The 22,187-nt window shown below is 52.5% G+C and overlaps 1 protein-coding gene across 1 annotated transcript; it reads right to left on the minus strand.

The window, feature by feature from the left end:
* Positions 1–452: 452 nt before the first annotated feature.
* OGFOD2 (2-oxoglutarate and iron dependent oxygenase domain containing 2) lies at positions 453–12,362 on the minus strand. Its single transcript, XM_027853517.1, is given in 10 exon segments — positions 453–993; positions 1,459–1,617; positions 1,619–1,717; positions 2,059–2,186; positions 3,806–3,905; positions 5,695–5,805; positions 6,118–6,174; positions 8,978–9,419; positions 11,925–12,238; positions 12,273–12,362. Coding segments are annotated over 10 exon segments (1,770 nt in total). The 3' UTR covers positions 453–723.
* Positions 12,363–22,187: the final 9,825 nt, after the last annotated feature.

Below are 22,187 nucleotides of genomic sequence, written 5' to 3' on the forward strand. Positions count from 1 at the left end.
ATTTAGTTTCCTCAATAAAACGAAGGGGAAAAGAACAGAAAAGTCACCAAGATGAACTGGATGTTAGAGGAACTGGAGAAAGCATTTGGGTCCCTGAGGCCCCCCGAGCGCCTCTACAGACATCGTGGCACGGTGCGAGTCTTCCAGGAAAGAAGGGGGCTGGAATGGAGTGCTGCCTGCGCTGCCCAGCCTGAGCGGCCTGCCCAGAGTGAGGGCGCTAACCTGAGACAGGCAAACAGGCGTGGGGCAGGGGGCTGAGGCAAGGTACTGCCAGGAAGGCTCCGAAGGGCCAGCTGGCACCTTTGCCAGACCTGCTCCCCCACCCCAGTGGCTGAGAGGGATGGTAGAGATTCTGTACCACATGCTCTGCACTGCATATAGACTAACTCCCTGGACCCCAGCAGCTCAGCCTGGGTCAGATGGGTTTCTTGGGATGCCTCCAGCAGCCCTGCTCATTAAGCGGTCATGTTTTATTGTGCCATCCATCACAGCTGGGATCCCCTCAGTACCCTGCTGTTGGCAGGCCCCCTCAAGGGAACACTTTGAAAGGTCAGTTTTTCCCACGCACCTTCCCAATCCTCAGTGAATCTCGAAGACCGCTTCTGTGTGACGGGCCCCCAGTCTGGGCTCCTGCGTGGGACCAGTCTACCATGGCTCTCGAAGGCCCCAGAAGGGCCTGGCAGAGCTTTCAGACCACAGGGCCACAGGGCAGGAGGCTGGGCCTCAGGTCAAGGTGCAGACGTCCACAGTATTGGGCTCTCCTTCTTCTCGGGTGAAGCCATCCCCATAGCCCTCGTCCTCCACCAGCTCAGGCGGCCTCCCACACATGGGACAGAGCTGGTTGCGGACAGAAGAGGCCCTCATCCAGATAATGAGGTTCCATCGTTCTCCAGACTCCAAGGACAGGGCCCCGTGCAACTGCCCGCCCCGATGCAGCACCCCGTGGCCCAGCACGTGTGGCACCTCCAGGTAGTGCACTTCTTTGCTCGACACCTGCAAAGCAGAGGGGCTCGTGAGGTGGGCTGCCTTTCCCAGCCCCCAGCCCCAGGCCCCGGGCAGCCTCTAGGGACGTGACACTCTGGGCCAGCCCCCCAGGCCCGCCTGCTGCCCTTACACAGGGCACTCTGGCCTCCACACCTATGCAGAGGCCATTCCCCCACTCCCATACCTGAAGTGCACTCCCTCCTTTGACCCGCTCTCTACTTGAAAGTCAGAACACCTGGGTTCCAGCTCTGACTGGCTTCCAGCACTGTGACTTTATGCAAGTCATTTCTCTCCCCCCCCCCCCCACCGGGCCTCAGTTTCTTCCTCTGTAAAACCAGGGGGCTGGATGAGACAACCTCTGTCTGAGTTCTATTGTCTCCCTGACTAGAAGAGCCTGGCACACAGTAAGTGCTTAATAAATGCGTGTTCCTTGATTAAACTCCAAGTAGCGGAGATGGGGGGAGGGGTGGGTACCTCACGAAAGTCTCCGAAGTAAAGGCTGCCCTCCGAGAAGTTCTTGTTGAGTGAGATGTTGAGGGTGACCTCGGCATTGTCGAAGTGGTAGCTGAGGTCTCGGTCCTCGTCCATGGTGTACTTCACCACAAAGGCGCGGTGGCTGTCCAGCTGGCCCCCCTCCACAATCGGGGTACAGGAGGGCAGTGAGGGGCTGTAAGTACTCCTCCCGGAGGGGGGTCACCAAGGGCTCGTCCAGACCCAGCTCGTACAACAGGACCTAGGCCAAGAAAGGAGCCAGCCACGGGCCGAACTGCAGCGGCCAGAGGATTTGGGTTCAAAAGCCACCTCCGTTACTTACTCCCTGGGTGACCTCAGACAAGTCATTCCCCTTCAGGCCCCTCCTCTAGAAAGGTCCCTTTTCAGCGCCGGCTCTATGGTCCCGTGGACTCCCTGTGCCTCTCTAAAAAGAGGGAACGGGCTTCAGGGGTCCCCTCTTGTTCCAGATCTCTGAGTCTGCCTCGCCTGTCTGAAGTCCCCCTCCGAGGCCTGGGGGGTTCAAGTAGGGGCCAGAGCGGGGGGCCTCCCTGCACTCCCTGGGGGCCTGGGGGCTGCGCCTACCCCGTGGTTATTCATGGTGTTGGGCCGCCCTTTGGGCATGTCCGACTGCTCAAAGTGTTCCAGCTCCTTCAGCAGCATCCGGCAGAAGTCCAGGGTGAAAACTGGCAGCCGGTAAATCCTCTTCTCCTCTGCAGAGGGGACAGGCACCCCGACACTCAAAGGTTCCTCCCCAGCACTGGCCCAGCAAGCCAGATGCAGTCACACAGACACAGACAGCCAGACAGCCAGGCACGTGTATACCCACAGCCAGACACACAGACAGCTAGACACACAGATACACAGACACGCACATGCACACACACACACACACACACATACACACACAGAGTCAGACAGATACAGAGACACACACACCCAGAGATACATACACACAGCCAGACTCACACACACACACACACAGTAAGACACAATCAGACATATAAATATACAAAATCAGGCAGACACACAGATATACACACACAATCAGACAAATACACAGACACATACAGCCAGACAGCCAGGCACACATATACCCAAAGCCAGACAAACACACTGCTAGACACACAGATATACACACACTCACAGAGTCAGACAGATACAGAGACACACACACCCAGAGATACATATACACAGCCAGATTCACACACACACACACACACACACACACACACACACACAGAGTCAGACAGATACGGAGAGACATACATACCCAGAGATACATACACACAGCCAGACTCACAGATACACACACACAGTAAGACACAATCAGACACACACACAGAGGTATACACACACAGTCAGACATATACAAATATACACAGTCAGGCAGACACAGAGATATATACGCACAATCAGACAAATACACAGACACAGACATACACAGACACAGAGATATATACACACAGAGACACAGATACACAGACACAGATACACAACCACACAGACACAAAGATACACATACACACAGACAGACACATAGTCAGACACACACAGATATATACAGTCAGACACAAACACACATACACACACACAGATACATTCAGTTAAACACACACACATAGTATGCTTGTGCCCGTAAGTCAGGGAGTTTGCGCCAGTGGAAAAGACACAGGATACGACCTCAGAAGAGCCTGGTTCAACACCTGACTGGTACTTTGTTCACCTCGGGCAGGTGGCCTCCCCTCCCCGGGTCTGCTTCCTCATCTCTGAAAGGAGGGGCTGGGACCAGAAGAGGTCTAAGGTTCCCTTCTATATCTCAATCCTACAACCCTAACGTACATCTTGCTCACATCGATATAAAGCTTACCCCATCACTTGCCCCCTTTGGGCCTCAGTTTCCTCACCAGTCAAAGGGCAGAGTCGCACTGGTTGCCCTCTGACCCAAGAACCTATGAGCTCTTGGGCAAATCACTACAACCCTCTGAGCCGCATCCGTAAAATGAGTCAACAATCCTTGTGCTACCACCCTCACTGGGCTGGTCTACAAGTCAACAAGCACTTAGTAAGCACTTACTGCATGCCCAAGCACTGTGCTAAGCACTGGGAATATTCGAAAAGCCGGCCAGTGCCTGCCTGCCTTCCAGGAGCTTCCATTCCACATACAGGGCGAGGAGGGGAGGAGAAGGCTAGGCCAAGATGGGGCCACTGGCCTAAAGGAAGGGCCTGGCAAAACCATGGACATGTGAACTGAGATTATTATCGTGGAAGTCAGTCTGTCACTGGGGGTGGAAGGCGGGTCCTTCAGGGGACTGGACCCACTGGGCCTTACCTGACAAGGTCTCGATGCGCTCGAGGAGGCCTGGAAGGTTAGCATCTGGGGTCGCACAGTACTGAACAACAGATCGAAACTCTGAGGCCATAAACCGCTCCTGGGGCAGGGGCGGGGGGGGGGGGGGGGGGAGAAAGAAACAACATCATCCCAGGCCATCCGCCCAGAGTCCTGTGCCTGGGAGCTTCTTAAGGCCTGGACATCAGTCTGGAACCAGGTATCCTCCCTAAAAGAGCGTACAGTACAAATGGAGTTTCCTGTAAGTCAACAAGCATTTATTAAGCACCTACTGTGTGCCAGGCATTGCCCTAGGGATATGAAAAAAGATAGTCCCTGCCCTCAAAGGGCTCCTAATTTGTGTCATTCCTACAGAATGGAAGCTCACTGAGGACAGGTTCTGTTTTCCTATTTCCAGGGACCAGAGGAGGTAGGTGTTTAATAAATGCTGACCCAGGGATTAATTTGCTAGGTGCTATGAAAGCTCTCCAAACCAAAGAGTTGTTACATTCTTGAAGAGATGGGTGTCCCTGAGAAAGAGGGCTCAGCTTTGTTCTGTCTGGCCCTCAAGGGAGGCCAGAGCCAGGAACAAACAGTGAGTGAAAGGGTCTGGACGAAGCCTCTGGGAACACCACATACCCTGAGAGAGTCCAACAGGAAAGCTCAATGAAAAGGGACCAATTTACCCAATTAAGAGGGTTTGGGGTTTTTAAATTTATTCTGATAATTAATAATAATAGCTGGCATGTACAGAGTCACTTTCTGGTTCCCAAAGTGCTTGACAAATATAATATCACTTGAGTCTTGAAGTAACCCTGAGAGGTTGGTGCTGTTATTATCCCCATTTTACAAATAAGGAAAATGAGGCAGACAGAGGTGAAGTGACTTGCCCAGGGTCACACAGCTAGCAAGTCTCTGGGGCTGGATTTGAACTCAGGTCTTCCTGATTCCAGGTCCAATGCTCTACGCACCACGGCACCACCTCAATAAACTCAACAATCAGAGATGAACGGGAACATTTGAGTATACCAAAGACAGCAGAAAAGAGGACTGCACAGGAACCCCGAAATTCTGTTACATGAAATTCATCTTTTAAACCAATATATTATTCAAACTAATATACCAATATATAAACTAACACATTTTAAACTAACATGTAATATGTTTAAACTAATAATAATCTGGTTATAACAGAACTGTCCTGTGCGTTTGTGTTGGCTGTGAAAACTCATACACCCCATACGCTCTACACAGAGAGTGAATGACTCCACCACAGACACTTGGAAGGGCACTGGCTTCTCCGCTAGGTTGCTGCCAGGCTGAGCAGTGAAGAAGTTCATGGGGAGAGCTAGTCCAGGCACATTACAAAACAGGAATTACACAAGGGAAATACAAAGGTTAGCATCAAGGGAAATATATGACCCAAGGGGAAAAAGAGATGGGTTAGTAAGGAATAACCGCTATAAAGACGGTGACTCTATTGGGATCCGCTTAATGTTAAGAGAACCGAAAAGAGGCCCCCATTGGAGGGGTGCACTTGGCAGGTTTGAGTTGTACAGGAAGGGCAGGCATGGATAAGAGATATATATATATATACATCTCACAGGGGGAAATGTCCCCATCAAAGAGTTCGGGGAGTTATTGGTGTTTATCGAGAGAGCCCCTTGGGGCTAGGGTGGGGGTACACCCAAAAACAGTTTGGCTTCCCCACTGGACTTTAAGGGGGAGGAAGAGGTTGTCTGCGCTGATAAACATGGCCCGTGTTGCTGAGGCCGGAGATACTCTAAGAGTCCATCACGTCTCACCCAGGGCTGGCTGCTCACACCCCGCCACTACCTTTACTATTACAGTACCACCACTACCCTTTCTGGGCCCTCCCCACCTAGACGCACCTGCAAGCCATACACCTGGGGCTGGACTGGGAGGTAGCATCGGGCAATGGTGGCTTTCCTCTCTGAGGCCTGCTGAACCAGCTGCTTCCTTCGCTGGACCTCCTTGTCAAGCTACGGGTGATGACGACAGCAACACAAACAATAAGAATAACAATGGGGTGTAGGGACCGGCCTGATTTCATTGCTATAAGAAACTCCCAGGTAAGGAGACTCCCTCTACCAGTGTCGACTGGTACCTTCTCTGCATGCTATAGTCTTAAGAGAGCTGCTTGGAGGCAGTAAGAGGTCAAGCGACTCGCCCAGAGTAACACAGCCAGTGTGTGTCAGGGGTAGACTTGCAGATTTGAACCCAAGCCTTCCCGACTTCCGTTTTCCCTGGAGGAGTGAGCACAAAAATTCACGGGCATGGGGCATGATTGTTACCTCAGCCAACACCTGCTCAAAGTCCTCAGGACTCACACAGCCACGGTTCTTAAGGACCTGGAATAGACAAAGGAAGGGGTGGGTAGAGAGCATGCCCCCGGGGCTAACCCCCCAACTAAGGGCCTCCCCAGGGCTCACAGGAGAGCCCAAGTGCTATCCCCACCCCACAGGTCCTACCAAACTGCAAAAGCCTCAAAGAGCCCATGGCCTCAGTTTCCCAATCTATAATGGGGGAGGAGGGGGTTGGACTATACAACCTTACTGGATGGAAAAGCACAGTCTTTGAAGTCAGAGGGCCTGGGTTCCAATCCCACCTCTGACATGACCTGTGTGACCCTGGGCTGCAGTTTCCTCTGATAAAATGAAAGAGTTAGACCAGACGGTTTCTGAGGTCCTTTTCAGCTGCAGAGCTGTGATCCTATGACTGGGTAATTTAATAATAGCTAACATTAATTAATCACCTACTATATTCCAGGCACCGTGCGAAGCACTTTACAGTTACTATCCCATTGGGTCCTTACAACAATTCTGGGAGGGAGGTGCTCTTATTATCCACATTTTACAGATGAGGGAACTGAGGCAGACGGCAGTGACGTAACTTGTCCAGGCTCACACCGCTAGTGGTCTTTCTAGACCTGTCTGCAAGTCCAGAGCTCATAAATGTCTGAAGTCCTTTCCATTTCTAAATTTACAAACAGCCTAACTCAATTCAGAGAGGCTCAGCACAAGAAGGTCAGCAAAGAGGTAACAAATATGAGACAGCCAGGCAACGCAGCGGACCTGGAGGTAGGAAAGACCTGAATTCAAATCCAGCCTCAGACACTGTGACCCCTCAGGCTCCAAGTCTATCATTTAGCCCCTCCGTGCCTTAGTTTCCCCATCTGTGAAAAGACGGCAATAATACCTTTCACCTGTAAGATTGGGTTAATGTCGCCCACCTCAAAGGGTTGTTTTGAGGAAAGCATTTTGTAAAACACGTAAGCCTCACAGAGAGATGGACTGGGCGATGTAACATCGTCAGCAAAAGCACAAGGGGTGTAATTCACCCACAAAGGGAAAGAGTACCCAAACTGATGAAATCACAGATCTTTCTGAAGAATGGAGGAATTCACAATGGCACCCCTCAATGACAAAACACTTCACTTTCTTACAAAATGCTCTCCTTATAATCTCCCCGGATGAACACAGAGGGAAACACAGTGCAGGGGAAACAACAAACACTGCTAGACTTGAGGTCTGCACACCTCGGGCTTCCTCCCCGGCTCTGTGTGACCTTAAGCAAATCCCTTCCCTCCTCCGTTTCCTCATCCATAAAATGAGGAGACCAAGAGTGCAGAGTGCTATATACGATGTCAGACTTGATTAATGGTTAGGCTAGGTTTGTTAAACCGCTTCCCCCTCCCCCTTATTTTATTTTCTGTTAGAAAGGCTGGCTCTCTGGGGAGGAAAAGGAAGAGGGTTATATTTGGAAATGAAGGTGACATAAGAACAAAAAATGTCAATAGCTTTTTTTTTTTTAAAGAATGAGGAGTTGGATTGAGTGGTTTTAGAGTCTTGCCTTGCTCTAAATCACAGGAACACTTAACAATAACGGCTGACCTTTGGGGGGCTTTTTAGATCTTAATCGATACCTTTGTTTTTGCCTCTCTTTTATTTCCAAATATAGCCTCCATTCCCCTTCCGTCACCCAACCTTCAACTCACCCCCTGTAGCAAAAATGGCAGACATTTATTGAACGTTTTAAGGATCCTCACCACAACTCTGTGAGGGAGATACTAGGGGAGTTATTATTGCCTCCATTAAGGAAACCAGCTCAGAATGGTTCAGTGATTGGCTTATGGTCACACAGCGGGTAACTATTGGAGATGGGACTCAATCTCTCAGGGTCTGGCGTCTTTATCTGCCAAAGGGCATTTCTACAGGAATCCGCTAGAGGGAGCATTTGCCTCATTAGGATCATTCACTCATATCAAGTGGTCTAATCCCACCCCCCACCCCACTTTATCAGAATGAAGAAACTAAGGCACCAGGTCACACGGATGACATGAAGTATGGTCAGAATTTGACCATACTCTGGTTCTCTGACTCCAGCCCTGGTGTTCTTTCTGTTACATCTCTCCTCTAAGAAACGTACGGCCTTTCAATAATAATGGCTTCGCGTATATTATCTCATTTGATTATCCCAACCACGCTAGGAGGTAGGAAAGATTATTATCCTCATTTTACAGATGAGTAAGGTTAAGCATAACGTGCCCCAGGGTCACACGGCTAGTACGGGTCTGAGGCTGGACCTAAACCCAAGGACCAGGGGCCTTGTCCGTGTGACTTGCACTGACACCTCCCTATGTGGGTGTTGTTAGCTCCTCGTGAGCAGGGGCTGTCTGACTTTCCTATGTGCAGGTGCTCTGTACACAGTGAGTGCTTAATCAATGTTTTATTCATCCTGCTCAGAAGCAGCTGACCATCGCGGCTGCACAAGCTATAAAAGCACAGGATTTAGAGCTGGATAGGGCCGTGGAGGTCATTTTACAGACAAGGAGACTGAGGTCCAGAGAAGGGCACTGAGGCAAAGGGGAACTGGCTGCCGAGGGGAAGCGTCCGAGGCCGAATCTGAACTGGGGTCTTCCCACCTAAGACCTCCCCCCAGCAGCTGTCTGCTGTCCACTCCGGCCTGGACCGCTCCGGGCACTCGCCGGGCCCTCTCTGGGCCTCAGGCTGGACCGGACGCGCTCCGAGATGCCACCCCAGCGATGCCCGCCCCTCCGATGGGTCCTTCCACGCTACGCCCCGGCTTCAAACCTGGCCCCGGAAGGAGCCCGTGCCTCAGTTTCCCCCGCTGTCCCATCGGCCGCGGTCCTACCAGGCCGTAGTCTTGGCGCAGCTGCTGCTCCTCCAGGTAGCGCACGTGCAGCCGATAGCGGGGCAGGAAGAGGTGCTCGGAGCAGAAGCAGTTACAGCGGAAAAACCGCCGCGCCGCGGCCCCGGCCCCGGCCCCGGCCGCCGCCATGGCGCCCCGCCGGGCACAAGCCGCAGGCGGAGCGCGGGCCGGGAGCGCGGCGCGGGGCCGCGCGGTCGCTGGCCCTGCCCGGCCCCCGTAGGACCTCCTCGGTGCCGAGGGACCCGGCCCGCCCTCTGCCCCGCCCCCCCCCCGGGGACACCAGGGAACGACTCCAAACGCCCAGACCCGGGAAAGGCGGAGAGCCTTCCGGCGCTTAGGGATCAGGACCCAATGGGGAGCTGCGCGCGGAGCGCCAAGAAGGAAGAGGTCCTGTAACTCCAGCACCTCGAGGCCAACCGCCCATCTTACAGAGGAGGAAACCGAGGCCCAGGGAAGCCAGGAGATGAGAATAGCGGACATTTATTTTTCAAATAAGTTTTTATTTCCCCAGTATCCCATCCCTCATCCCTTATAACATTTTTTTAAAAAGAAAGAAAAGGGGGAAGAGAGAAAAATCAGCAAAACCGATTGATACATTGAATAAAATCTGGCAACATCGTCAATGTCCCGCCCCCCACCCCCACCCCCTTTACAAAGGAGTAGGAGGAGGTTCATTTACGCAGCAATTTGATGAAGGTCCGCAAAGTGCTTTATAGGCACATTCGATCCTCACAACAACCCCCGAGAAGTAGAGATGACAAATGTTTATTCCCATTTCACAAATGAGAAAACTGAGGCTCAGAGGAAGGAAGCAATTTGCCTGGAACCCAGGTCCACTGGTCACGTCTGCGTTCTTTCCAATCTACACTGACAGGGAGGATTTAGGGCGGAGAGCTAGTCCCACCCCCTCATTTTGCAGGTGAAGAAACCAGGAGTCTAAGAACCCTCGGAGATGTGAAGGTCACACATCCCAGATCAAATACGCGCCAACGGCCACATCCAGGATCACCGAAGCCAGCATGGGTCAGAGGCTGGGCTTGAAGCCAGGCTATCCCAAGGACAACAGCTCCCAATCTCACTAGGTCACACGTCCCGGCATTGACAGCCTCGGCACCAAATGGCATTCCGCCTTTACTTGGTGCCACATCGACGGGTGACTCACTACCTCCGGGGGCAGTGGCGCCTCCCTGGCATCAGACCTAAACCTACCTCTCTAATTTCCCCCAATTCTACCCTCTGTGGCCAATCAGAGCAAACAAATACCCAAAGGTAACTACCTTGCTCCCCCAGGATCTTTTCCTGGGGCTAAACGGCTGTAGTTCCTTCATCCAAGCCTCACATGACACGGGCTTGGAGACTTACTGATTAATAATTAAAACAACTTTGGGTCTATTGGCAGAGTTGGAAAACGGGCCCTGGACTAAGCAGGAGACTGTGCTTGACCTTGGGCACATCACTCACTAATTTGGGCACCCAACAATTTTTCAAGTCAACTAGTTAAAGACAAATTCAGATGATGAAGGAGATGAAGTGTGGAGTAAAAAAACAAACAAACAAAAAAAAAAAAACCTGGATATCTGAGGGATGGAAATTCAGAAGGGCAGGAGATGAATTCACTAGGACGCATAGCCACCATCCCAGTAATGCGTATTCTTGCTGACTCTGTATCAGGATCTCTATCAGTCACTCCACTTTAGTTACAGCACTGCCTTGGGTTCAGTTTTCCCATCTGTTAAAAAAGAGATTGGATTTGAAGATCTCTATAGTAATGCACCTCAGTGGGCTAGTTGTTATTCCTTCACTTTGTTTTCAAAGACCAACGACATCACAGGTGATAGCTTGACTTTCAAGTGAATCAGATTCAAGTGAGGCGGAGCTGCAGGGAGTTCAGCAGTCATCAAAGTCCAGCCCATCGACGGCCTGGGACACAGTGGGTGACCTTGGCGGCTTCAATGCCTGAACAAGCTCCAAGCTCTACCGGCACCCGATTCAGCCACCTTCGTGGCCATGGACCCAAGAGTTCTCATCCACCTGTTTCACTGGGAAGGGTCTTTACATGCTGGCGGGGACACTCCCCTAACTTACCAGCGGGTCTGAGATCTGTTGATTTCCCTTAATCTGGCTCAGCCCATCTGCCGAGATGGTTTACTGAGGTGTGACCACTGGAGTCACAAGTGAGACCCAGGTGAAGGTGGACCCCAAAGGTAGAGGAGCGGTGCTGAAAAGGCTCTGCCGGCCTCCCACCATAGGGGCTAGTCCTCCCTGAACACCCCATACGCTGGTCTATTAGGAATTAACTTACTGAGCATCTTTCTATATGCCCCCTCTACACACCATCCCTTTCCATACCAGAATTTAAATCACCTCATCCTTCTTACTAAGCTATGTGACCTCGGATGAATCATTCCTAGGTCTGTTTTCTCTGTGTTAGGGCAGGCAGGTGTTGCAGTGAATAGAGTGACAGGCCTGGGGTCAGGAAGACTCATCTTCCTCAGTTCAAATCCCACCTCACACACTTATGACCCTAGTTAAGTCACTTCATCCTGTTTGCCTCAGTTTCCTCATCTGTAAAACAAACTGGAGAAGGAAATGGCAAACCACTTCAGTATCTCTGCCAAGAAAACCCCAACGGGGTCATGGAGAGTCAGATATAACTGAACAACAACAAAATTGGGATGGGGTGGTTGGGCAAGACAGCGCATGAGGCTTCATGGTCCGTGATCCTTGCATCTCTGTCCTGGATCCTTTTTCCTTTGGTCAGTAAGTCGGTCAAACAGCATTTATTAAGCACCTTTGTTGTTGTCTGGCTGTCTATCCACCGAACCACCTATAAAGTACCTACTACGTCCCAAAAAAACAGTCCCTGCCCTCGAGAAGCTCAGTCTAAAAGCTCCTCCCCTCTCCTCCAAGCAAAGGCTCCAGCCCTGACCTCTCTCTCTCCCGGGCGCTCTGGTGGCCTCTTCCAACTGCCTGCTGGACCCTCCACCAGGATGTCCCCCACTCTTTAACCCTCGCCCACTCCCATTGCTTAAATCCAATCCGTTTCATCCCAACCCCCTGCCAGCTTCTGAGAGGGATGGCGGGAGGCTCCCCATCCACTCTCCTGGGTTTTCGGGGGTCAGTGGATAGCGGGACAGGAGAGGTACAGGGGTTGAAGTAGACGCCCTTCCGAAAAGAGTCTGTGCGCCCGGCACCAAGATTCATTCTTGACACACGAACCCTGCCTGGGAACTTCGCAGGTGGCTGCGGGCGCCTCTTGGCCGACGCTCCCTTATACCGGCCTCCTCCCTCCCCTCAGCCCCGCCTCCTCGGGTGTCCCCGGAAATAGTGTCCGGGCTGCCCCCGCGGCGGCGGTTGCCGCAGCCATGGACGGAGCCGTGGGGCCGCCACAGGGGCCCGAGGAGGAGGAAACGGCGGCGGCGGCGGCCACTGCGCCCGGCCCGGGCCCCGGCGGGAACAAGTTCGCCGACATCCGGCGCCTGCTGGCCGAGGGCGCCTTCCCGCCCGCCTTCGGCTCCATCAAGCGCAAGAACCTCAAGCGCTACGCGCAGAAGTTTGTGCTCGAGGGTGAGCGCGCCCCCGCCCGTGACCGCGCCCCCGCCCGCGCGCCCGCGGCCCCGCCCCTTGCCGAGCCTCCTCGGTCTCCGCCGCGCACGCGCGCTGGCCGCGGGCCGCCGCTCCTCCCTCCACGTGCCGGGCCCTCCTCGGCCTCCAGCGCTTCTGGCACCCGCGCCGCCCCTCCCCCGCGCGGTGCCGCCCCCTGGTCTGCGCCTCGCCCCCCCGCGGTGCCCGGTATACCCGCCCCCTCCTGACTCTTCCTGTAGACGACGCCCTTCCAGATTCCGCACCCCTCCATACGTAGCCTGCTCTCGTTAATAATAACAGTTAACTAGCAATAATAACAGCTTTTAAAGGTTCACCCCTCACAATAAACTCAGGAAGTGGGTGCTGTTATCCCCATTTTACAGGTGGGGAAACTGAGGCAGGCAGCCCTGAAATGCCTTGCCCAGCTAGTAAGTGCCTGAGGCTGGATTTGGACTCAGTTCTGATTGACTCTAGGTCCTGGGCAAGAAACTTCACATCTGTCTGCCTTAGTTTCCCCACCTGCAAAATGGGGATAATACCAGCACCTACCTCTCTGGGTCCTTGTGAGGATCAGACGAGATATTTGCTGATGGCACTTAATAAATGTTTGCTTCCTTCCTTCTCTGACACAGTGCCTCGTCCTGCGGCTTCTTCCCTGTGGCCCCATACTTAGTTTCTCTATGCTATACTATCTCCCCTCTATGTTGTGCTTGCTAATACTTCACCCCTTCTAGTCTATGCCTTCTCTTCCTTATACTGCGCCCTTTCCTTAAACTACCCTCTCACTTCCCCTATACCAGTGCCAACTCCTTGTAGGATCCCTCCCCCCTCCCCACCTAGGCTAGTTCCCCACAAAGCCCCTCCTCCTTTAATGCAGTATATCCACAATTTCCCTCCTTTATAGGTTACCTTTCCTTCTTATCCACTGGCCGCCCTTAGGTCTTAGGATTTAGGGCTTCATAGGAACCTTAGAGACCTGGTATAAATTTATGGGTAACCTGAAGCTGAATGATAGGGAAAACAAGAATGCCACTTTAGAATTGGAGACGAGCCAATGTCTCAATTATCCAATAAAGGAACAGAACAGGAAAGAGTAAGTAGGCTGTGGGCCAGTGAACTTGACTTTGATTCTGGTCAAAATTCTGGAACAAAGCATTAAAGGGATGGTACATGAATATCTAGAAAAGGAAGCAGCGATCACAGTCAGCCTCAAGACTTTGTACTTGTGACTTCCCAAAGTCCAACGATGTCCCATTATATTCATATGCTGGTTTCTTTGGCCGGTCAGCGGGCATCCAACCCACTTTGTTCCCAGTGTTTTGTTACCACCAGATGCTGCTATGAATTGGGTGCCCATTTCCAGAGGGTTTCCCGAATAGGGCAGAGGATGGTGTAGGTCCTTGAGATCAAGTGCAGATAGGGCTGTTTAGCCTGGAGAAGAAGGGGAGACATGATGAGATTTGACCTCTGGGGAGGTTTGTCTCTGGGACCTATGTCCTAAGCTCTGTCCTCTACCACCATTCTTGGTGCCACCACCCACCTCATCCCCTGCACCCCTGGGGGAGGATGGGAATGTCAGGTGCCACCTGCCTACTTTAACCTATTTCCCAAAGGGGGCTGCCTGTATTACGTGGGACCAAAGAAAGAGGAGAAGAGGGAGGTGGTGGTGGACCCTGAGAGACGGCATCAGGTGTTCTTAGAAAGCCACTTCACAGAGGTTGGACACCACCTGGGCCAAAAGAAGACGGTGCATCGGATCCAGAGCCGGTACTACTGGCTGGGGATCGTCAAGGATGTGGTAGACTGGGTAGGGGCCAAGGGGGGGGGGCGGGGGGGGGGGGGAGGAAGGCATCACTGGTGAGGGGAGCACCAGAGGAGCCCGAGGGAATGGGGAGGACAAGATGGGCTTAGGAGGAGGGAAGCACAAGGGGAGATAGAAAGTCAGAGAAGGATCATGAAGAGAGAGAGGAGAGGAGGGGGGAGAAGAGGCAGGGGAGAGAGAGAAAGGAGGGAGAGAGAGAGAGAGGCAGACACAGAGAGAGAGAGAGATCTGCGTTCAGAGAGGGTGATAGACTCCCCCTTCCAGCCAAATCCTTGTTGATCAATTCATCCTTTGTACCAAGCTGTTGTACTGGGACAAAGAATGGAACAATCCTTCTTCACAAAAAGCTTGCCTTCTAATGGGAAAGACTGCAGGGACATATAAAAGTCTATGTAGAAGAAATGTAAAGGGAAGAAATGCAAATGAACGTGAGGCATTTTGGGAGGGAGGCCACCAGCAGCCATGGGGATCCAGAATACGATTCTCCCCATCCTCTCCTTCTGCCCCCATAGAGTGGGGGTGTCCCCAAGTCTCCACATAAGCCCACACTTTCTCAGCTCAGCAGTCTCATGTGCTTTCCTGAATTTGGATATCATCTCCACACAAATGGCTCTCAGACCTCTCCTCTCTCTCTCTCTCTCCTGAGCTCTAGTCTTTCATCTCCAAATTCTTACTGGACATCTCTGCCTGGACACCCCATCAGCACCTCACTTGAGACAAATCTCCAGCTCCACTCGTCATCCTTCTCCCTCCCCCGGTCATCTCGGGCCAGAAGCTTGGGGGCAGCTTTGGCCCTCCACTTTCCTTCACTCCCCACATCCAGTCAGTTACCAAACCGGGTCCTCCCTTCTGCACAGCCTCTCTAGCCTTAGCCCACCACTCTGGGTCAGACCTCTGCTACTCATTCCTGGCATGACTGGAATAACCCCCTCCTCAGTCTGTCTGGTCCCCCTCTCTCCCCTCTCCATTACGCACCATCAGAGGAGCCGTCCTGAGGCCTGCTGCCATGACTCCCACTCGGGATTACTCCCCTTCACCACTCAGTGTTCCCATTGAATGGGTCTGTTTGCTCTTCTCAAAACTAGATACTCAGTCTCGTATCTCCCTGATTCTTGCACAGACTCACCCCAGGCCCCAAAAGCTACTCCCTTCCCTTTGCCGATTTTCAGAAGCCTCAGCTTTCTTCAAGGTCCCCCTCAAGCTTTCCCACAGCCTGTTTAGTCTGATTTCTCCTTTGTCCCCTTCTCTCTCTACCCTGAATTATATTTGCCTGCTCCTTGGGGATGGGGCTGTTTTGGGGTTTTGTTTGGTTTTTATCATGGCCTCATCCAGAGGATTGGTCCAACCCCCTCATTTTACTGATAAAGAAACTAAGGCCCGTTGAAGTTAAGTGACTTGAATAAGGTCACACAGCTAGTAAGTGGCAAAGCCAGGGATGTATCCAGGTCCCCTGCCTCCCAGTCCCAGAACGATTTTTCCGCTGAACCAGACTTGTTCATCTTTGTATCCCCTGCACTATACCTTGTAGGGAACCCCCCTTTCCCAGACCCAGAGAAGCATTTAAATACCTACTATTTGCCTGGCACTGTGCTTAGTGATTTACAAATATTATTTCATTTGAGTCTCACAGCAGTCCTGGGAGGGAGGTGCTGCTATTGTCTCCATTTTACAGATAAGGAAACTGAGGCAGCCAGTGGTGAAGTGACTTGCTCAGGGTCACACAGTAAGTGCCCAAGGCTGGATTTGAACTCAGTGCTTCCTGACTCCAAGCCCAGGGTTTTATTCACTGTACTAGTTAGTGCTTAATGAATGTTGCTTGAATTGAATCTGTCTCTATCTCTGCATCTGTTTCTGTGTCTCTCTTTCACTCTCTGTTTCTCTTTTTTTTTCTCCCATCAGTGTGAATCATGTGCTGTATTTCTGGAAGGCTTGTTAGCACAGGGGAGAGGAGGGAGCCTTCTTTGGGGGTGCTTCGGGGTGGATCCCAGGCTTTGGGGAAGGCTGTACAATCCTCAATCTCAAGCTGGAAGGGACCTCAGAGGCTTCTGGTACAGGGCCCTCATTGTACAGATGGGGAAACTGAGACGCTAACAGAGGTTACGTAATATTAGTTAAAGGTAAACTCTTAGGGACTAGGGGAGTTTCCTTCTTTGTACTGTATTTGTTTCCTTCTTGTCTTCAGGATCTCGCACTGTGTTTGACATATCATGAACCCTTGACAAATGGTTTTTGGTTGATTATTTCATGCCCAGATCCTCATAGCCTAGGCCCCAACCTCCCTCCTTCTCACAGTCTTTCTCTGCTCAGGCCTCTGTGAGTAGCCAGAACATGCTCACGTCCAGTCTAACTGGGCTCGCCGCCTCTGCCCTCTCCCCGTGTCACTCTTTGAAACCCTTATCCCCCTCCCATTGCACCCACACATGCTCCCCAGCCCTGCACTCAGATCCTTCCTCAGAGCCTCAGGCCCTTCCATCTCCTCCCTGCACACGGAGAGCTCCCAGGCAGCCGTGGGCCAGGTGCCAGTCACACCAAGGGCACCCGAGGCCTTGGGCTGCTGGCTGACCCTTCCCCTCCATCTCTCAAGCCTTGACACAGGATCCCGGCTGTTCTCAGAACCACTCAGTGAGGCCTGTCTCATCATCTCCCTTTTACAGGGAGGAGGCTGAACCTCAGAGAGGGTGATCATTTCACCCTGGGTCACAGAGCTAGTAAGTGTCAGAAGCAGGATCAGAGGCCAGGCCTTTCCTGCCTCCCAACAGCAGGCTGCCTCCCACCCCGCCCCACTTCCCCCACACTCACATGGTGAACACCTCAGAGTCCTGGGCCTCGGTTTCCTTCTCCGTAACAGGAGGGCCTTGGACTAAGGTTCCTTCCAGCTCTCCGGCTGTGACCCTGCTGGGATCTCAGGGGAGGGTTCATTTAGACACAGAAAATGCTTGTTGAGTGCCTTCCCAGTGTTGTACGCTTCAGCAGAGGCCAAGGTGAATAAGACATGGTTACGCCCTCTTGGGGCTTACGGTCTAGCTGGGGACACACAGTAATGTGACATGGCGCCATGCTCCATGAGGGTCTTTGTTTTCTCAGATCAGGATGTGCCAGACATGCCAGAACGCTGAGCACGCCAAGAACGTGGTCAGGAAGGCAAGGCCAGTGAAGGCAGAGGCCCCCTGGGAAATCCTTGGCATGGAGATCCAAGGTGAGCGCGGGGCGAAACACTGGCTTCTGGGTTGGCTTTGTCCAGATTGCTGAAGGCTCAGTGGGAGGTCTAGGGGTGGCTTTCCAGACCAGGCAGGTCTGACCCTAATCTTCAAATCAGGGACCCTAGAAGAGCTTTGTCCCATCCAGCTCAGCCCACGGCACAGATCTGTCCCTGAATTCCAGGGTCTGGACACAGGCTGTGTTCCTGCTGCTTATGTGTCTAGCCAGTGAGGAAGCCCTGGGCTCCCAGCCTGGCAGCTATCCCTTATCTTCATTCTCTCACCCACTTCTGTGGCCAGGTGCCAAGTCTTCCTGATTCTCTGTCCATTCCCTCTTTCATGTCCGTCCCCTTCTCTGTACTCCCACAGCCACCTCCCTATTTCAGGTCCTCCTCATTGGTGTCTCCTGACTCCAGTCTCCCCTCTCCAGTCCATCCTCCACGCGGCTGCCAAACTGATATTCCCAAAGCGCAGTCTGACCACCTCACCTGTAACCCAACAGTCTTCAGTGGCTCCATATTGCCTTTTAGGGTAAAACACAAACTTTTCTGCCTGACATTTAAAGAACTCCACAATTTGCCTCCTACTGACTTTCCCAGAATCATTTCATGTTACTGCTCTTCAGGCATTCTCCACTCCAATCAGATAGCCCAGAGGCCAAACTCAAATAGAAACAGATCTCTGTGGGCCCCATAGTGACTTAGAAAACAACAAATTATAGCAAAGAATTGGAAATGGAGGGGATGCCCATCAATTGGGAAATGGCTGAACAAGTTGTGGTATGTGATTGCGATGGAATACTATTGTGCTATAAGGAATGATGAGCAGAGTGGTGTCAGAAAAACCTGGGAAGACTTGTATGGTCTGATGCTGAGTGAAGTGAGCAGAACCAAGAGAACATTGTACACAACAACAGCAGTGTTGTATGATAACCAACCATGAATGACATAGCTCTTCTCAGTAATACAGCAATCCAAGACAATTCCAAAGGACTCGTGATGAAAAATGCTGTCCACCTCCAGAGAAAGAACTGGTGGTGTCTGAATGCAGATCAAAGCATACTATTTTTCACTTTCTTTATCTTTTTCATGATTTTTTTTTGGTCTGTGTTTTCTCTCACAATATGACTATTATGAAAAGATGCACATGTATATCAGATTGGTTACTGTCTCGAGGAGGGAGAGAGGAGGGAAGGAGGGAGACAGTTTGGAACTAAAAAAAAATTTTAAGTGAATGTTAAAAATTGTTTTTTATATGTAATTGGGAAAAAATAAAATATCAAAAAAAACCCACAAATTAACATCATCTATATTGTATTTTTATTAATTTTGTTAAACATCTCCCAATTACATTTTAATCTGGTTTGGGCCTCATTCAGAGGTTTGATACCTCTTGTACCAACATTTCCTCTCCCCCATGCCTAGAATGCTCCCCCCCCTTTTCCCAGCCTCAGTTCTGTCTCCTACTTTCATGCCTGTCTTGGCATCTCCAGGATCTAGTTCAGTACACGGCATACAGTAGGCACTTAATAAATGCCTGTTGAATTGAACCTCACCCTGCAGGACCATTCCCAGAGACAGCCCGAGCCAACACACATGTCCTGATAGTGACAGATTACTTCACCAAGTGGATTGAAGCCGTCCCACTGCGGAAGAAGGATGCCCTCTCAGTGGCCAAGGCCCTGGCCAGCCTGTTCTACAGGTATCAGGATACATCCCTTTTTGTTACCAGGAAGTCGCCCATCCTGGCTCATTCAGGTCACCTCTAGTGGGGGAAGGGAGGTGAAGGGTGTCCATTCTTTCAAAGGCACCTGAGTGAGCGCCTTTAGAAAACCCTTCTTGGCCTCCCTCCCTGCCTCCCTCCCACTGGATTTTTCTCTTCTCATTCATGCAGATTTGGTGCCTCCAAAAATATCTACTCTAGTCAGAGCTGGGCCTTCTGTGAGGAGGTAAGTCCTGCAGGCTGCTCTGTCCGGCCACCTTCCCTGCCTGTTAGCCAGCCTCTGCTGTCTCTCCCTCAGAAGACTTGCATGTCAGATGCTAGAGTAGAAAGCCTCCCGGGGGTCAGTTTTACAGATCCAAGCCTCCCTTGGCATACCCTCCGTCTCCCCCAGCCCCTCCCGCCGCATCAGGTATAGGGAAGGGCCAGAATTGGCACGCGGTGGGGGAGGGGTGATGGGGGCACTACTCATACCACAGGCCTCAGATGAGTGGGAGAAGGGAAAAGGAGGGCTACCGGCCCCAAAGAAGGTCGCTGTGATGTACTGGAAAGTCAGAGGAGCTGGCTTCGAATCCCGGTCCTGCTACTCTGCCCCCTGTGAAGTAGGCATCACAGAACACCGCGGCTGCCTCGCTCCCATAGCAAAGATTAAGTCAGACACCACGGTAGAAGCAGCAGCCGCAGGGTTCTCATCTGTCAGAAGCAACATATTGGAGCTCTGGGTTCCCAAGCGTCTGGTTGGAGCTGCGCTTCTGTCCCTGGCACCACTTTTTCGGGACAGGGAAAAGGCTAAAGAACTCCCAGGTGAGGAAAGGCCCTCCACCAGTGTAGGTCAGCACCTTGGCAATGCAGAGAGTTGCCTAGAGCGGAGGTGGCAGACACACGGCCTGCAGGGCAGGCCATACAAGGCCCACGGCACCCCCAGGCACTCTTCCCACCAGATTAAAATATCACTGGGAAATGTTTAACAAAATAAACAAGCCAATCACAAAACATCAATAGTATTAAGGTGGTTTTCCACATTGGTATGTGGCCTGCAGGGATCCTTATGGAGGGTTTAGTGGTCCCCATTTCTACTTGCTTTTCTTCTTTTGGAAAGAAAAGTCACGGTTAAGTGACTTGCCTAGGGTCACACAGGTACTAAGTATCTAAGGCCAAATTTGAACTCGGGTCCTCCTGACTCCATGGCCAGTGCCTTTCCCCGTTTCTATTGACGTTTGACACCATTGGCCTAGAGCACTGAGAGGAGTCGCTATTTGTCCAGGGTCCCACAGCCCCTCTGTGTCAGAGGTTGGATCTGAATCCAGGTTTTCCTGGCTCTGAAGCCAGCTCCCTGCCCACTAGGCCACATCTGCCCCATCCTTATTATTGGGCCCGGGGCTCAAAGTCCCCCTCTGTTCGCTAGCTAGCTTGCCAGTTTGAGGGTGTCTGGTGGCGTCTGGTGGTGCCTGGTGGATGCACCAGATGACCTGGTGTTTCTGGCATGTCTCTCTCCTTAAGGGCCAGAGCTGAGGGTGGCGGGGAGGCCGCTGTCCCCGTGAGAGGCTCTGGTGAGTGTGACTGGGCCCAGGGAACCTCCCCATTTCTCACGGGCCTGTACAGGTGAGCCGGCACTTGGGTGAGCACTGGAGCATCTCCCAGACCCTGACGCCTTCTGCTGCCCCCGATCCCATGGGGCTGGACGAGGCGACCGCCGAGCTGCTGAAGGCTGCCCTCCAGAGCATGGTAAAGGAGAAGCAGCCCGACTGGGACGAGCATCTGGACCCCGTGGTGTTTGGTTTCCGCACGACCGTCAGCTCTGTCACCAAACACACACCGTTCTTCCTCATGTTTAACCGCCGCATCCACTTGTCCTCCGAGGTACCTGAGAGGGGGCAGGCTGGACGGGGGAGCCAGCCAGCCCTGGCGCACAGAGGTGGGGGGCTCTCACAGGAGGGGGTATCTCATTGTACCAGACCTCCCGCCCTCGGGCTTGAAGGGATGCCTCCGTCCCCTGGAGCGCCCCGAGTGCTTGAGTAACAACCCCAACAATAGCGACAACTGTCTTATCATCCTCCTTGAGGTTTGCAAGCCCTGCGCAGGCTGCCTCATATGATGGGGAGGGTCTGAGGGGCTGGGGCGACTGTAGATTGAGAGCAGGAAGCTCCCTCAGATGCTATCCCTTCCTACCCTGTCACATGACAAATGAGAAAACAGGCCAGGTTTAAGGGACTTGTCCAGAGTCACACAGCTCAGAAGTGTCAGAGATGGGGCTTGAACCCAGACATTCCTGACTCTAAGTCAGGCATTCTGTGCACTGCACCACACTGCCTCTGAGACCCTGGAGGCTTACCTGAGCTGTGTGCGTGCGTGTGTGCGTGCATGTGTGTGGGTTGTGTGTGCATGCGTGGGGGGGGGGGGGGGTTGTGTGTGTGTCTGTGTGTGTGCGTGCGTGCATGCGTGTGTCTGTGTGCATGTGTGTGTGCGTCTGCGTGCGTGTGTGTGCGTCTGCGTGCGTGTGTGCATGTGTGCGTGTGTGTGTCTGTGTGTGTGTGTGTGTGTGTGTGTGTGTGTGCGCGTGTGTGCGTGCGTGTCCACCCCCAAACCCCAGCTCTGGCACGTGCTAGAAATCTCCGCTCCATAAATGCCTGTTGATGGATGGATGCATTGACTTGTGCGTTCCAGGCTGATTCTGGGAAGGACCCAAAGGAGGAGGGACCCGGCTCCATGAAACCCGATGGCCTCCCCCCTTTCACTGCTGCTGTCCAGGAGCAGCAGGGGGCTGTGAGGAAGCTTGTAAGTCCTGTTGGCACTCTGGGAAATCGGTCCCTCCAGTCGATTTTGTTTGGAGCCATCTCTTCCAGCCTCCCTCCCCTCCCCCAGTCCTTCT

Source organism: Vombatus ursinus, unplaced genomic scaffold (genome assembly GCF_900497805.2).
Source record: "Vombatus ursinus unplaced genomic scaffold, bare-nosed wombat genome assembly UNPS02009994.1, whole genome shotgun sequence".
Classification (NCBI taxonomy): Eukaryota; Metazoa; Chordata; class Mammalia; order Diprotodontia; family Vombatidae; genus Vombatus; species Vombatus ursinus.